General features: G+C 42.5%; 1 protein-coding gene across 2 annotated transcripts; it reads left to right on the forward strand.

The window, feature by feature from the left end:
* The first annotated feature begins 1,510 nt into the window (after positions 1-1,510).
* Positions 1,511-11,837, forward strand: ndnf (neuron-derived neurotrophic factor). 2 transcript variants are annotated; one of them, XM_067597664.1, is made up of 4 exons: positions 1,511-1,959; positions 7,690-7,884; positions 8,332-8,456; positions 9,703-11,837. In XM_067597664.1, the coding sequence occupies exons 2-4, from the start codon at positions 7,691-7,693 to the stop codon at positions 11,097-11,099; spliced, it is 1,716 nt and encodes a 571-aa protein (XP_067453765.1). In that variant the 5' UTR covers positions 1,511-1,959; position 7,690; the 3' UTR covers positions 11,100-11,837. The 2 variants fall into 2 exon arrangements, with proteins under 2 accessions (XP_067453765.1, XP_067453766.1); XM_067597665.1 differs by lacking the exon at positions 1,511-1,959 and adding an exon at positions 6,709-7,109.
* The last annotated feature ends 5,313 nt before the right edge of the window (positions 11,838-17,150 follow it).

Raw genomic sequence — 17,150 nt, forward strand, 5'->3', positions numbered from 1 at the left:
AAAGTCACAGCGGCACTAATCATGAACCCAGGCATCAATAACCCTGAACTCCCTCAACACACACACACACACACACCACAACACACACACACACACACACACACACACACACCCACACACACACACACACACACACACACACACACACATACACACACACACACACCTGTGTATATAGGTTACATGTGCAAATACATCCGTGCTTTTTGTCATACTTTTTTAAAACAAATAAAGGATACAGACTGAAGTGCACTCTGACTGATGCTGTAAAGGAAATGTTTGTGATGAGCAACAGTGTGTGTAGGTTTCCAGACTCTGTCTCCTATCTTTTGTTCAGTTCATTTGACCTTTATGCTTTTCTGAGTAAATCCTGTATACAGAAACAAAGATAAAAATCTCCCCTTTTTCTTTTCACTGAATGTTTCACACGCTGTTCTCTGGCAGCCACTAGATGACGCTGTTGTACCAACACTTTGTCCAGTTTCTCACAGCCAACAGTCTGCTAAACATTTGCTATTACTGATAATGAACGGCCAATCTCCGGTTTTAAGAACTATTTTTGGAGAAACATCAACATGTTTCTGGAATATAGAACTTGTTATGTAGGTCAAATGGGTTTCCCCCACAGTAATTTACCTGCTCCCTCTAAACATTAATCGTTTTAAGTGTAATTGTCACATTTTTCAAATGCTCAGAACATATTTTCTCACGTGTGTCACTGCGAACACATCATGTAATCTCATCTCCATCTTCTTGTAGCCTAGATGAAGATGTCATGTGTGATCCTGAAGGCAACCCGCACCCGTTCATATGTGAAAATCTGCCACAACATGACATGAAAGACGGTCCTCCTAGGGAGGACACAGCAGGAAACGGCAGCATCCTTTAAATCTAGATTAGACATGGACCCCCCATCAAGCCATAAATTTGGGGCAATTCAGTCCCGAGACAGAGTTCAATCAATGTCTCTTATCTTGGATAAATATTTGCTTCCCTGAGCTTCAACACAACAGCACTCAGGTCTCACAGGGGATTTCCACAGTTGATCAGCAACTTTGTGTTGCCTGCGCCACATTGAAAGATTTCTGCGAATTTCTTGTCATCATCAAAGTCACTCTGCATATTATGATCATGTTTTGCACACCCAGCTGTCAGGGCCCATGATAAAACTTGCCTGCACACTATAATCCCCGAGGGTTGCGTGACTCCGACAAGGCGCTACTGCCCAAAGTAATAATTTCCAGGGAGCATCACAGTAAACAGCAAGGAAATAAAAAAGTATGAGGGGGAACCCCGCTCCCAAGAAAGCTAGACGTTAGATTTATGCTCTGGTGACATCTGAACGCTTTCTTTGCAGCAACACTCGCCCTATAGTCTTCTCTAACTCCTAACTGCATTTGATGTTGGAGTTTAAATTCAGGTGATGTGTCTGCCAGACTTTCCCCCTACAGTCTATGGTTAGAGTTTGAGGGCCAGTCTTGGTCCCTGTTTTTTTTTTTTTTTTTTTTTTTCTTGTGGGCTGGTTCAGTGTCTTCCTACAGGGAGCGCAAGGAAGAAGAAGAAGAAGTTCGCACCAGTTTGCCTCCAATCCAGTGGAGGTTTCAATAGCAGCAGCGCGGCAGGGGAGGGACGCACTGCCAGCACTCGGGATACCCACTCACACACACTCACACACACTCCTGCCCACTAGAGACCAGTTAAATCCGCAAGAAAACTGCAAACACGCACCAGAGCAGTCGCCTAATCCGATTGATAGGCAACAACAACAGGCGTGAAAACTGAGGGAACTACTGGACACTGCAGAGGAAGACTTGTATTTTGATTTTTTCCTTTAAATCGCATCTCCTTTAGTTGTAAGGCACTTTAAAAAAAAAAATAAAAATCTTGGTGATATCAGAGTGGTTTTGAGAACAAGAAGCGCCATCCTTCAGATAACTTCGTCGTTTCATTTTCCAAAAGGTAAGATTATTTCTTGTAATGTATTTTTCTCGCATGATCTTTCCTCTGTCATGTAGCGGTGCGTGTGACCCGGAGCCTCTTAAATTGTTAGATCTGTTGGCTGACTCAAAGAAAAAACTTCCTTCCCTTTCTTGAACTTTTCTGAAGCTGTTTGGTGCGCATAAAAGCTCCATATAAATTCAGAGTCGGACTCCCCGAGTTAAGTGCCTTTGAAACGCCTGCCAGACGGAGAAAGAGAGGAAGAGGTTTTGCGGTTTACAACTCCGGGAAGTTAAAAGTTTCAAACACATTTCAATCAAGCCCGAACTCGCATGCTCTTTTAATTGTGGGTTGTTTTGGTTCGGGTTGTATATCACAGCCCACGGGACGGCACAGATGAGCACCGTTAAACGGATGAACTTTAGAAAATCCTCTTGCTTTTGTGCAGCTAAAGGGTTCCCATGCTCCCAGGGGTGACACAGCACCCAATAAAGGCGACTTATCAATACGCGCAGTATTTCTAATGGCCCGCGCGCTATGTGTGGTATTCATGCGCAATTTTAGCTGCAAAGTGTAAAAACGCTGCACAGTTTCTCGACTTGAGTGCGATTTTTGGGTTCATGTTGGTTTCACCGTGTCACCCATGGGTGCTTTTACGCACCTGTAAGAGCCCCGAAGTGCAGGAGTGGAGCACTAATTGGGAGATCTAGTTTTTCATATGAGTGACAATTAGGATATAATTGACTCGCCCTCACTTCATTTGTTTTAATTCAAATGAATCAAGCCAGATTAATCACAGTTTAGCTCGTGTTGGGAGTTGTTTTCTCCTCATCCGGTCCATGTGAGAGTCGTGTTTTTTTCCTCTCAGTCGGTGCTTAATGAGAGACATACTCGGAGCGGGGATTTGAATAACTGTATTTAGTAGCGGGGTGACGCCACACTGCCTCCCTTCTACTTTCTCAGGAGAATGAATCATGAACAAAAAAAAAAAAAAAGTCTTAAAATGGGAAGGTCTGCGTCGCATACCGTAACTAAACCGTGATTTGCATATGAAAACTCCTGGCTGAAAGAATTCCGCCAGTGTTGCTGTAGCCATTTGCGTCCAGAGAAGTGACAGCAGGCTGCGGTCGGTGTATATACAGTCTCCTCCGCGCTGCCTTTTGTCCGCGCTGGATGTCACATATCCTAGAGTCACCGGTGGAAGATTAAGCATACAAGTTTTTATTTCCTTGTTAAATTATTCATCATATCCACACCCACTCCCAGTCTCCCCGGGTGCATTCATTTCGCAAAGCCCCTCATTATGCTCCCTCAGATGGACACAAGCACTGGCTGCTGAACAGGCTTTCAGTGCTCCCCTCTCTGCTCAAACACAACATAACGGATCATGATTGACTCATTTCCCACGACGCGGGCCTATGCCCTGGATGATGGGCAGTGGGTGGATGACTTTCCCATGGGGCATTTTCTCTTGTAATCTATAATCACCCTTGCAGTCACAATACCAGCACATCAGTCACCCCCCCCTTTAAATTCTATGTGAATGGTTCGTTTTTTTTTGCGACCTGACCCTCCTCATAGAGACATTCCAGGATGCAGTGCTAAATGCAAGCTTCAGAGATGGGACTATAAAGAAGCAAGAGGGGAGGGGAATGGGGTGAGAAGGAAAGGAAACTGGGCTCTCCTTTCCATCATGCTATTGTGCCAGCTTTCGTGGTTCTGATGATGCGGATAGTTCATTTCAGAAACTCAAACTGTGAGTGATGTTGTGGATGGCGAGGAGACAGCTTCTGAGTGATGATTTAGACTTATACACAGAGTGGAGCGGAGGAATGTGATGGTTTGGACACACGCACGCACACACCCACACACAGACACGCACACACATTAATATATGGACACACACACACACATATACACAGTAGATAAAAATCTCCAGTCTTGGATCAGAGCCCTTACCACAGTCTCTACCAATTCATTAATGAGCTGTTTTAGCTGTCCAAGAGCACCAGACCTGCTTTGGTTTGGCCTTCCTATAGAACAGGTCCAGGTCCTGTGTGGTTCCATCCTTGGCTCTCCTCTAAGCCCACTCATGCACTCCACTCACTCCAATCCCCACATTGGCCCTGAAGTGACAGCAGTGATGGAGCTCGCTATTGAGGACCCACCATAAATCTGCCTTCAGACTTCCTTAAAGAAAACACATAGGCTTCAGGTCCTGCGAGCCCTGCCAGGCGTCTTGTTGGGTGGAATCCGAAATGTCTCTTTATTTGTGTTGAAATTAAACTGTCTTTTATTCCCTCCCGTTCTGTTAATGAGCTCCATGTGGCAGGAGGCAGGAGGCTTATCCGTCTTGACAAGGAGCTGGAGGGAAGGAGGGAGACCGGTTAAACAAAGTGAGGGGAGAGAGAGAGAGGGGAGGTCAGGGGCAGTTTGGTGCTCGTGCACATGATCGAGGATATATGCTCGCACACACACACACACACACACATACATGACGGGGGCTTTTCATGCATGTGCTCTGCTTTGTGTTCAGAAACGCCTCCATACATGGAAGTAGTGTGCCTATAATTGGTGTGTTCCCGCTGGAAATACACTCACACACAGAAGAGTTGATCAGGTGCATGGATGGAAATTGTTGCATGTAATTGATATTTTTTTGCTTTAATCATCAGTGGATTGTGAATTGAGTTTAATTTTTGCAGTTGATTGATGTCACTGAAAAAAAAAATTGAGTCCATCTGGGAGATGCAGTGTGAACATTTTGTTTTGGCTTTGCACACGATTTCCCATTTTGCTTGTAATGACCCTAAATTAGAGCGGGGTCAAAGCTGTTATAGTAGAAATTCAAATGAAGGGGTGGCATTCCTCAGATCGCACAGGGATGGAAAGACGGAAAGGGTGCAGGGTCTTTTTCTTGTTCTTTCTGTCACACATTGATAATGTAGATATACAGCCATGGGAAAGAAGATCATCACCATTTCCTCGTTTTGAAATGGCACTGCATTTGTCCTTTAATCCCATTTCACAGCTCTTTACTACTCCACAGCTTGCCAATTAGAATATACAAGATATTTTCCACCCAAGATGGTGTGCAAATCCCACTATAAGTGAAACAAAAAACTATAAATGTATAAATAAACAGATAAAAATGCAACAAGAAAAACAAAGTTGACACGATTGCGGGTGACCGTGCCTTTAAATTATCCTTCCTCAAATTGCGATCATACATTCTCCCTCGTTCTAATTAAACATTAGGCTTTATTTGTTCCAGATGCAGCTTTTTGATGTGTTATTTTGGTAAGGGAGCCCTGTGGCATGAGATTGGCAGTGGCTCACATTTAAAAGCAGATCCAGCGCAGCCTGTGTGACCATGTTGACTCTGCGCTGGTCTATGCATCCGCAGTGACCCGACACTGCTCTAATATTCAGATGTCATCTCTCGGCAGTATATTGTGAATACAGACTGAGCGGGTTCTGTGCATGTGGGAGAAAATGCTGTTAAGTTCAGTCATAGGGTTTAAATCATTGGTGTCACATGTGAGGGGCACACTGAAGGCACACATCAAATGTGCTAATGACAGTGGTGATAAAACTCTTACTGTATGAGTGATAGCAGACATTATGTGTAATGACATCAGTGTGGGGGACAGAGCGGCCAGGGACGGGGCCCTCGCTGTGTCCGTGTGGTGTTTGGGGATGTTGGAATGAAAGACAGCTCTGAACAGCTCTGTACATACCACCTCAGCGCTGTCTTGAGTATTAATAGACATGTCTTTGTTCCAACTGACACGCTTCTGAAGTGGAATGAGACAAGCCGAGGCGATAAGGATCTCCACTCTCTGTGTGAGTCAAACCTCAAAGTACCACTTAGGCGGCTTTCCTTTTGCTCTCTGAAGTCTGGCGGTACGACGGGAGGCTGGGGTCAGACAACGGCAGAGACGGAGACACTGACAGGAGCTGTCAAGGGCTTTTTCCCTGCCTGTGCCTTTTAAGGGCGATAATGCCAAAATGAAGCCATGTTTGTAGTGTAGTGATGGTTCGTCCTGGCCCGGCCACTGTGGTTTTACTTATCTGTCTCCGTTTAGGATGGCAATAACGGAGGAGAAGTGAAAAGAAGGACGGAAGGATGAACAAGTGTGAAAAGAGAAAGAGATTACTTGTTGATGAAAAAAAACGTGATCAAGGGAAAAAGACAGACAACGGAGGGTGAGCAGAGAAAGGGAGAGGGAGAGGGTCATTAAAAGGACACCATCTCACTTGCAGTAAATGGCAGTAAAGTATCTGGCTAATCTGCCATCATTACACTGATTAAATCACCGGGGATTTGGCGTTCCCATCAGCTGCAATCAATGGGGCAAAATCAATAGACAGGGGATACGTGAGAGGCTCTCAGCTGCACCTCGTCCTGAGCCTCAGCTCCGTCTGTGGACTGCACCACCAAACATTTTTATATTAGCATCAATAAAACTTAAACAACATGTATTTGGGGATCTTTATATTAAGTGGTTTATGAAATAGTGTGGTTCCCTGGAGCTGAGAGCAATGTCTTTTCCTTCACACATCTGTGTTTAAATCTAATCCCTCTTTTCTCGCTGTGGCCTGGAGTACTCATTCATTCCCCCTTTACTTTTTTGTTTCTCATTCATTGATTTACCCACAGATGGTGTCTGTTGCCAGCTAGGTTTAATTTTAAATGTTAATTAAGGCTAAAAACTAAAAGGAAAAGAAGGCAAGAAAACACATTTTAGCATGAAATAAAACGTAGCTGAAAATGAGTTAAGCAGAAGTCTGCTAAAAACACTGTAATGTCTGTTGCCAAAACTAGGCAATGCCAAATATAACTCATTAGGAAGAGTTCTGTATTTTTAGCCAGTGCCAGAATGAAAGTAAAGAGCCATTCAGAACTTTCATGGCAAAAATAGACATTTTGGATACATAGTAATGTATATAACCCATTAATATTCATTGCTGATGTACATTAAAGCAGTCATGTCCATTAAATATGAGGCTAGCTACAGCCAGCAATTGATTAGCTTAGCTTATTTTAGCATAAAGACCAGAAACTAGGGGAGACAGCTAGCTTGGCTCCTTTCGAAATTAAGGTTAAAAAAAAACCCGGCACCAAACCGACGTCTAAAGGAAAGGAAAAGTTGTGTGTGTTTTGGGAAGTGTGCTTACTCACTTTCTTGCAGCGAGTGAGATGAGTCGTTGTCCGTATGCTAGGTATAGATTAGTTTTGCAAAAAAAGACTGGAAGCATTATGAAACATAGCCGAGCTTTATCCAAAGGTTAAAAAAATCTGCATAGCAGTAGCTTGAAGCTCAATAATTGACATATTATACCTTGTTTGTTTAATCTTGTCATTTTCATACTTTGGTTTTTTGTACATTTTGTGTTAATTAGTGAGTTTTAGAGCTGGTTAGTAGATTTTTTAAAACCTGAGCCAGGTTATCTGTTTCCTCATGTTCCCAGTCTTTATGCTAAACTAAGCTAATGGTCTCCTGGCTGCAGCTTCATATTTAATAGACAAATGTGAGGGTAGTATTGATCTTCTCATTTAACTCAGAAAGAAAGCAATTAAGCATATTTCCAAAAATCCCAAACTATTCATTTAAACTTCAAGACATACCTCTATGATGACAGATAAATACTATCTCAATAACTAAATCTGTAACTAGTGAACAAGTCTGTTCCCAGGAATTATATAACCCTGCATATAAAACGGAGTCATTTCTCTGTATGTTTCAGAATGAGGCAGTGTAAAGGTTGGAGCGTGGTGCTGCTGGTGCTGTTGGGACTAGGAGCTTTGGCCCAGAAGCTGCCCACAAGAGACGAAGGGCTCTTCCAGATGCAGATCAGAGACAAGTCGATGTTCCATGACTCCTCAGTTGTACCGGATGGTGCTGAGATTAGTGGCTACCTTTTCAGGGACACACCCAAAAGGTAAGAGCTCTGCAGACAAACAAATGAATGAATTACATAATCTTAGAAAGTCTACGTGTGTAATGTGTTGTGAGTTTGTTGCAATTCCACCTTCTGCTGCTGACTGATCCATACCAATCACTGAGGAAAACATTAAACTTGTTGATGGCCACTTACTGTAAATAGATAGGAAACATTAGGCGTTGCTCTGTAACATGATCTATGATGTTGATGCAAAAACTAAATAATAGATGAGAAAGTCGTGTTCTTGTAACTGAGTGTCTGTCAGCTCACAGAGAGAGAGACCAAGGTCAGTGGAACAATAATATCACTGTGTGCTTGAGCATAACAGTCTCAAATAGTCTGCTCATGCATTTACACCACACTTGATTTAGGATAACGTCAAACTATGATGAACCATGAATACTGGTGCTCATATCAGTCCCCTTTAACCTATTATTTCCACAGGTACTACTTTGTGGTGGAAGAAGACAACACACCCCTGTCTGTGACTGTGACACCTTGTGATGCTCCTCTGGAGTGGAAACTCACTCTGCAGGAGCTGCCAGAAGAGGCCAGTGGAGAGGGATCAGGTATAATTGACATAAGGCAGCAGTGGAAGAGGTTAATGACACGTTATGTGGAAATATCACTATCCCCCATACACAATTAACCTACGCAGTGATGTTAGGCTTTGTGTTTTGGTGGGTTTTAATTAAGTCAGTCGTAGTGTCTAGTCTGACCACTTATGATGTCTGTCTCGGCCAAGCTGACGTCTATAATTTTAGAGAAGGGCTCTACTCTAGTCAACCTACTGAATCAAAGCATTACATCCCTTTACTTAAGCTGTCTTGGTCTTCTTAAAGTAAATCCTGCTGCTCTGTCTGTCTGTCTTCCTTCCTATTCTCCTTTCTTTCTTTCTTTCTCTCTTTCTTTCTTTCTTTCTTTCTTTCTTTCTTTCTTTCTTTCTTTTTTTAATGGCCTCTCTGCTTCACATTAAAACTTTCTCCATCTGGAGGGCGTCTTTTCAGCACAGGAGATCTTGCCAGATGACTAAAGCGGCGGTTTTAGAGCATAGATGTGTGATGTGAGCATATATTTGAATGTCAATACATGAGCACCTGCTTGTGTGTCTTTGCTCTTGTCAGATCAAATATTACAAAATGATTTATTGGGTAGTTTCCCTGTTGAAGACAGTTACCTTGCATCAAGAGAAAAGAATTCATCCCTAAGTAGAAGAATAATGACACATTTGGACCCAACACATGCAGTGCCATTGGTATAAGCCTGACTTCACAAGACATGGTGCAGCAATAGCTCAGCCAGTGAACTTCTTCCTGTCTTTGCAACTCTTTTTGCTAAATGTCTCTAGTGGGAGTAGATCTTTGAGCATTAATTTTTAGTACACCACAGGGCACACTCTCTGGTTGACAAACATAATATTATGGTTTCTTGCTCAAGCCGGAGTAAGAGCTAGGACTGTCTCTCTCACGTAGAAGCTACAAGGCGCCTCTTTGTAGAGCAGCTTCCTCGGAAAGGCCAAGTGAATGCTGGCCTGTGATGTTTGGGGATGTTTGGATTGAAAACATGGCTGCCATGTCAGGGGCTAATCATCCGTGAGGCTTGCAGAGCTTCATCGTGACCTCACAGCATCAACACATTAAATATTTTTAGTACATTTGGTAATGATTTTTCATCAAAGTGAAAAATGAAATAGAAAAAAAACATTGTAAAGGGCACGCCTAAAGATCTGTTAGCATGTTCAAATTTTGTAGTGTCAAATTGGATGCGGTGTCAAGCAAAGAGCTCACGTTGTGCCTATTTGTTTTTGTTTTCCAGGAGAGCCTGAACCTCTGGACCAACAGAAACAGCAGGTGACAGTAGACGAGGGAACGGAGCTCTTCACCTACAAGGGCAACGATGTGGAGTCCTATGTGGCCACCAGCACGCCATCTGGCCTCTACCAGCTGGAACTGCTGTCCACAGAGAAAGACAGCAACTTCAAGGTGTATGCCACCACAACTCCAGAGTCTGACCAGCCATACCCGGAGCTGCCCTATGACCCTCGTGTGGATGTGACGGCACTGGGCCGCACCACTGTTACCCTGGCCTGGAAGCCTACACCAACGGGCTCTCTCATGGGCCAGCCTGTTCAGTATTGTGTAGTGATCAATAAGGAGCACAATTTCAAGAGCATGTGTGCTGCTGAAGCTAAGATCAGCACTGATGATGCCTTCATGTTGGCTCCGAAGCCCGGCAGAGATTTTAGCCCCTTTGACTTTGCGCACTTCGGCTTTGTTCCCTCTGACAGTGGTTTTGGGAAGGACCGAGGCCTAACAAGTAATAAGATCTCGCGGGCGTATGCAGCCAAACCCAAAACATCAGACATTCAGAAAGTGTGTATTGGCAATAAAAACATTTTCACTGTGTCAGACCTGAAACCAGACACACAGTACTACTTTGATGTCTTTGCTGTGAATTCTGCCACCAACACCAGCACAGCATACGTGGGAACTTTTGCCCGCACTAAAGAGGAAGCTCGTCAGAAGACAGTGGAGCTGAAGGACGGCAAAGTATCAGATGTTTTCATCAAGAGAAAGGGCAGCAAGTTTCTGCGCTTCGCTCCTGTGTCTTCACACCAGAGGGTCACGTTGTTTGTCCACACATGTCTGGACGCCGTGCAGGTGCAGGTGAGGCGTGATGGCAAGTTGCTGCTCTCCCAGAACGTAGAGGGGGTGCGACAATTCCAGCTGCGGGGAAAGCCAAAAGCCAAGTACCTGATCCGTTTGCGTGGCAGCAGGAAAGGGGCCTCCACTTTGAAGATGCTAGCCACCACACGACCCAGCAGCAAGCAGCCCTTCCCTTCACTTCCGGAGGATACGCGCATCAAGGCCTTTGACAAGCTGCGCACATGCTCCTCCGCCACTGTGGCCTGGCTGGGCACGCAGGACCGCAACAAATACTGCATTTACCGCAAAGAGGTGGCTGACAATTACGGCGAGGAGCAGCGACGCCGGGAACAAAACCAGTGTGCTGGGCCAGAGACCCGCAGGAAGTCAGAAAAGGTCCTGTGCAAGTACTTCCACAGCCCGAACCTGCAGAAAGCTGTGACTACAGAGACCATCACAGGTCTGGAGCCAGGCAAGACCTACCTGCTGGACGTTTATGTGGTGGGACACAGTGGTCACTCAGTGAAATACCAGAGCAAACTGGTGAAAACAAGGAAATACTGCTAAATGACTCTGCAAAGAATAAATCTATTATAAATATATATATTAAATAAGTTTATTTAACTCTAAGTGATATTCTACTAAGGAGTGTATACAGACTGACTACTCACACAGCTGATGGGCCTGTGGCAGTGACTGAACTGTTTGTAGAGAGAGATATCAACCTGTATATTTATGTTTACATTTCATTGTGGCACGTCTGGGCAGCCCATAGCGTGAGGTGCTTTGTTACCAGGCTTGTCGATTTGACATCATGCTGCCACTGGAGAGGCAGAACTTCAGAGATCATCTTTCATCTTGTATGTTTATTTGTTGCTGCATGACATTTGCTTTTGTCTGTCATATTTGTCTGTCCTTTCAGTTTCGAATCACATCGACCGGAGGAGATACAGTAGCTACCCGCATTGTGTAGATGTCTCGCTGCATATTCACTACATGTTTTAGAAGGAATTTAAATTATTTTATACTTTTTGTCTCTCTTTACGATTGTCTGTTTTTATTGATGACAATAATAACTGTTACGAGGAAATTCCAGTTTTATGAGGAAGTTGTCGTAGTTCAGACATTCCCTTATGTATCTCAGCCAGTGTTTGCTCTAGAGCCCATCTTGTAAATGTGTTCTGTGCTGGAGATCTGTGTTATTATCACTGTATCGCTGTGTGTGTGTGTGTCACATGTACAGAGTTGTCCTGCCAATATTCATGTACATAAACACTAAATATAGAACAAGTAATCCCTGTGTCACCCTGGGTGTCATGTTCTTTTGCCAAGCAGTTAACATCACAATCGTGGCTCCGAGATGAAAGACCACACTGCGCATTGTGTTCATAGATTTAGACGCCTGAATTAGGGTCGTATAAGCAGAACGTCATACTCGGAGTGATTTGAATCCCAGAAATGATGTGTGACAAGAAAAACCGACAGACTCTGTGGATGAGTTATTTCCTGGAAGGACTTTCTCCTTCCTTTAAAAGATCTTAGATGTCCTCACAAGTGGTACCTAAGCTCCTCAATATTACCTCTTTGGCACCGTCATCATTGATCATAACAGTCTCATAGATGCACAGTAATAAATCAGTGAATCTTAGCATACTTATGAATGATTACTTTATGTTTTTATGTTGAGGAATTTACCAAAAAAGGCCTACTCATAACTGCTCTCACACATGAAACATATTTTTTAGCTCTGGGACACCATCTATTTCATATGGTCTCCTTGTAATCTTTGCTTTGTATAAAGACAGTTACTCTATATATGGTGGTGTTGCTTTGTAAACTGACTGATTTCATCAATGATGAAATTCAAATGTGACTACGCAGGATGTTATTGATCAGGAAACTCGCGTATCATGAGTGGAGAAAGAGTCCTGATAAAAGTCAGATGTCTGAGATTTTAGGGCATACAAAACTGATATAACTTACTGACAACATAATCTATGTAAATAATAATAAATAATTGTATTGTGTTTAGCGTCTTTTCTGTGATAGCTGAAGCAAAAAACTGAACAGGTCACCATCTCTAAAGCAACCTTTCTATTCACCTACAGGATGAATCCATTTAGAATCCTTGTTTTTTTTTAAGTGCATACAGTTTAAAAAAGCAAGCTCCAAATTTGGGAGAATTGGGTGACTTGCAATACTGTTTAACCATTAGACACAGTTAACCACTAATAAGCAAAGAGAAAAGCCAGACATACATCAGTGCACATATTCACACGTTCCAATTAAGAGTAGTCTCAGGTGAATGGAAATGCTCTCTCTGTTGTGGCCAAGAAAAGCAGCTGTTGCTCGTGAATTGCCATGTTTCCATCACGACCCTGATTCTGGGTAGCTACGCTCCACATCGCCACAACTCACTGTCAATCAAGCGGCACTGGTCAGAGGAAATGCAGGAAGGCTCCACCTGGCTTCCATTAACCTGCCGTTGCCCTAGAGTAATGTGGAGAAGCTTCCAGAGAGCTGTGAGAGTGTCATGGATATCCCTGTAAACTGCCACTAATAAAGCTGGCCAGCTCTGCTCAAAATGTTATCCTACATGTGTGAATAAGATCTGTTGTGGAGTCCTTGGCTTCTTTAAAAAACCATGAACCTCCAGCTCTCTGGTCAACTCAAGAGGTCCTGGGTGGAAAAAGCAGAAAGTACCAACACTTCAATTTTGCCAGCATGCTTCAGGAGATCTCTTCACAAACACACATGCAAACATACGTATACAGAGAAACCTCTATCCGAGAGCTAACCATCTGCAGGGCTGTCTATGTTTATCTTTCTTGTGGTAATGAGCACAGAGCTTTGATGTATGAGTTTTGTATATATGTGTGTGCATGGAGCAGGGTAAGGAGTGGAGACAGACATGTAGTGCTCGGGTAAGTGGTGGAGTAATCACAGCAGCGCACGGAAGACCTGGCTCTGATTCCTGGTTGGGTTAGTTTGACTTGCCACTCTATTAAGTTTAAGCTGAGCTGTCATTTAAGACCAACCTAAGCAAATGAAACAAATGTCTGCTGTTTATGACAACTCAATTATACCAAAGTTGTAAATGCTGTGGTTGAATTACAGTGTCAAAACATCTAAGTTGAGTTTTATACACTACTTATTTTGTATGAATATAAAATCCCCTGTATTATGGAAAACCAGATTTGTCTGGTTTCAGAAGGTCAGAGATGTTATGAAGTGCTTCAAAGGATTTGACACTTGGGGAAATACACTTATTCGCTTTCTTTACGAGAGTTAGATGAAAGTATCAATACCTCTCTCATGTTTGAACAGTAAATATGAAGCTACTGCCAGCAGCTGGTTAGCTTAGCTTAGCACAAAGACGGAAAACAGGGGGAAGCAGCTAGCCTGGCTCTGTCCAAAGGAAACAAAATCTACCCTCCAGCAACTCTAAAGCTCATTAATTAAAATCTTGTATCTTATTTGTCTAATCCAAACAAGAAAGATATGTAAAAACTACACATTACTGTTTTATGTGGGGTTATGTGCTAGTCCGGACCTTTCCTTGTTGAGTGTAGTGACTTTGGTTACTGTACAGATTAGGCAAAATTAAATATAACATTTTAATAAATGAACTTTAGAGGAGCTGGTATGTGGACTTTTTTAACCTGGATAGTGCCATGGCTAGCTATTTCCCCCTGTTTACAGTCTTTGTGCTAAGCTAAGCTAACCTGCTGGCGATTATATTTAGCTCACAAATATGATTATTGATACTAATCAATCCTCTCCTGAACTTTCAGAGAGAAAGCAAATAAGCACATTTCCCAAAATACTGAATTCCTTTGAATTCCTTTCCTATGGATTATAACTGTTTCACAACTTTTTTTTGTGTAATGATATAGCACCATTTGAACAAGCCACCCAGAACTGCACAACAGTGTGATTCCACACTGAGAAATAACACTTTTTTCCCAAATTCTTTTCATTTGGGTATCAGACTATTTTGTTTGTTTAACACCTGGCTGGTAAGGACACAAGGTTTGTCATCATTTTGTTTGATGTGGTGTTTAATATTTGTCTTATTCTGGTGCTTTTTTTAAAATAGTTTTTCAGAGTTTATGTTAGTATGTTTAGGCTAGAAAGACTGCTATATTGGTGCAATACAAGGCAATTTTGTTGGTCTTAAAAGGACAGTTATCTTGGTAGAGTTTGCTTGCTAGTGTAAAGAAATGCAGCATTATTTGTGTTTTGCAGTAACTGCAATATATAAGTGGCATATGTGACATAAAAATAAGTAAATATTTAATTTTAAGTTAAATATGCCAACTTATAGCAGTCTATTAGAGGTTGTCATTACACTAAGAAGGGTTAAAAAGGTGATATTTCATGATTGGAATATAAACTGATTTATTTTCAGTCAGAGGTACATGATTTCAGTTTTGCTGAATATTGTAAGGCTATCTATCTACCTATCAACAGAATGCGAAAAGGTGGTAATACTTTTATTTTTGTTTCCTGTCGTAGCTCTTACGGTGTGTTCACGGTTATCATGGATCTACAGTATGGTGTATGTGCTCATAAATAAACACTTTGTAAACCATCAGTTGCAGAGTTAGACCATCATTCAGCTGGAGATGCTACAGTAAAAGCTTCAATTAATCAGTCCCACCACATTCCTGTCCAAGGATGACTGCAGATGTGATGGTCTAAGGTTGTGGCACCCACTCACAAAATGGAAGAATCGGAAAACATACCTCTAGACAGTACAGACTCAGACCAGAAAATGGATGCCTGTAAGGACACCGAAGACGAGGAGCTTTGCCGCTCAGGTCACCTATGGAATCCCACAGAGAAAGTGCTTGCATTTCAGAGAGAGGAGGCTCACAAAAAGGAGAAAGGGCTCATTCACCTTTATGAACAATGGAAGACCCAGGCATGTAAGGCTAGAGAACAGCTTAAGTTAGACATTCCTGAGAGCCAGATTGCAGCTCTTATAGACACACTAGAGAAAGGAAAGGACGATGTAACTAACATTAATGTGGAATTTAGAGATCACCTCACTCCATCCACTGAGAATGCTGCTATCCTTATGAAAGGATAGCAGCACTGATGGAGATTTTCATAGTGGAGTAGCAAAGCAACATCTTTGTGAGCGTCTTAACAGAGATTATGCTCGCTCCATCCATGAATCCACAGCCTCACCTTCAAGTCGAAACTCCAGTAACAATTCCAGTCAACACTCTGTGAGCTCAATCATAGCAGCTAAAAGGGCAGATGGTGCAGCAGAGTTAGCAGCAAAGGAAGCAGAGTATGAAGTGTTATTGGAGGAGGAAAGACAAAAGGAAATGATTTAGTTCCTAGAAGAACAACAGAGGAGAGAACTCAAAGCTCAGAAACGTGAGTTGGAAAAACTAAAGGCAGAAAAGGTTATAAGAGCTGCACGAGCTAGATTTGTAACCTATAACCAGGAAGTAATGCAGGAAGCTAGTGTCTATTCTGCTGATTATAACACTGGGAAACAACAGCATGTGTCTCTACAGCAGCCTGTGTCTTCAGCTCTCATCCAGAAGCCTGTTAATGTCACAGTGACAGCATCACCTCTATGGACAGATGTGATTTATCTACTCAAGGAGTCCAAGATAGAATAACCCAGATCAGGCTCCCGATGCCAGAACCATCTCTATTCAATGGTGACCCGATCCAGTTCATCGAATGGAAGGCTTCATTCATATCACTCAGAAAAAAAGAACAATTCTTCAGCTGACAAATTGTATTATTTGAGAAAATATGTAGGAGATCCAGCTCAAAAGACACTCAATGGCATCTTTTATAGAAATTATGATGAAGTCTATAAAGATGCATGGAACTGTTTGAACCAAAGTCACGGTCAGCCCTTTGTTATACAGAAAGCATTTAGAGAAAACTGGAAAAACTGGCCAAAGATCCAGCCAAAGGATGTTGGGGAATTCAGGACATTTTCTGTTTTCTTACACTCATGTCAGGAAGCCATGCCTCATGTTAAAGGTCTTGACATTTTGAATGACTGTGAAGAAAATCAGAAACTGGTTCAAAAGCTACTTGACTTGCCAGCATCATGGTGGAACTGAAAAACCACTCAAGTTATGAAAGACAAACAGGAGTTTCCTAACTTCCAGGATTTTGTCATCTTCATGTTAATGGAAGCAGAGATTGCTTATAATCCTAGAACTTCTTTCCATGCTCTCTGCTCATCTCCCTGACAATAAGCAACTAGCCATTGTCTGACTCAGTCATCTTAAAAGAAAGCTGCTGAAAGATGAAGTACAAGGAAAACTATGTGAAGTTTATGAATGAGGTCATTGAAAATGGTGATGCAGAGGAAGTTCACGATCAGGGGAAGGAAGGAGAAAAAATTGTATATTCCCCACCACGGAGTCTACCACTCCAAAAAAACTGAGAAATTCTGAGGACTTCTCAAGGTGGGAGGAAGACTGAAAAATGAATCTCTCCCTACTTCACCGACACATCCAATGATTATACCAAAGGATCATCCCATTACCAGGACAATAATTGCTCATTATCATGAGGAGGTTCCACATCAAGGTAAAAGCCCAAACATTAATGAGATCAGATCATCACCATCAT

This window comes from Thunnus thynnus, chromosome 8 (assembly GCF_963924715.1).
Source record: "Thunnus thynnus chromosome 8, fThuThy2.1, whole genome shotgun sequence".
Taxonomy (NCBI): Eukaryota; Metazoa; Chordata; class Actinopteri; order Scombriformes; family Scombridae; genus Thunnus; species Thunnus thynnus.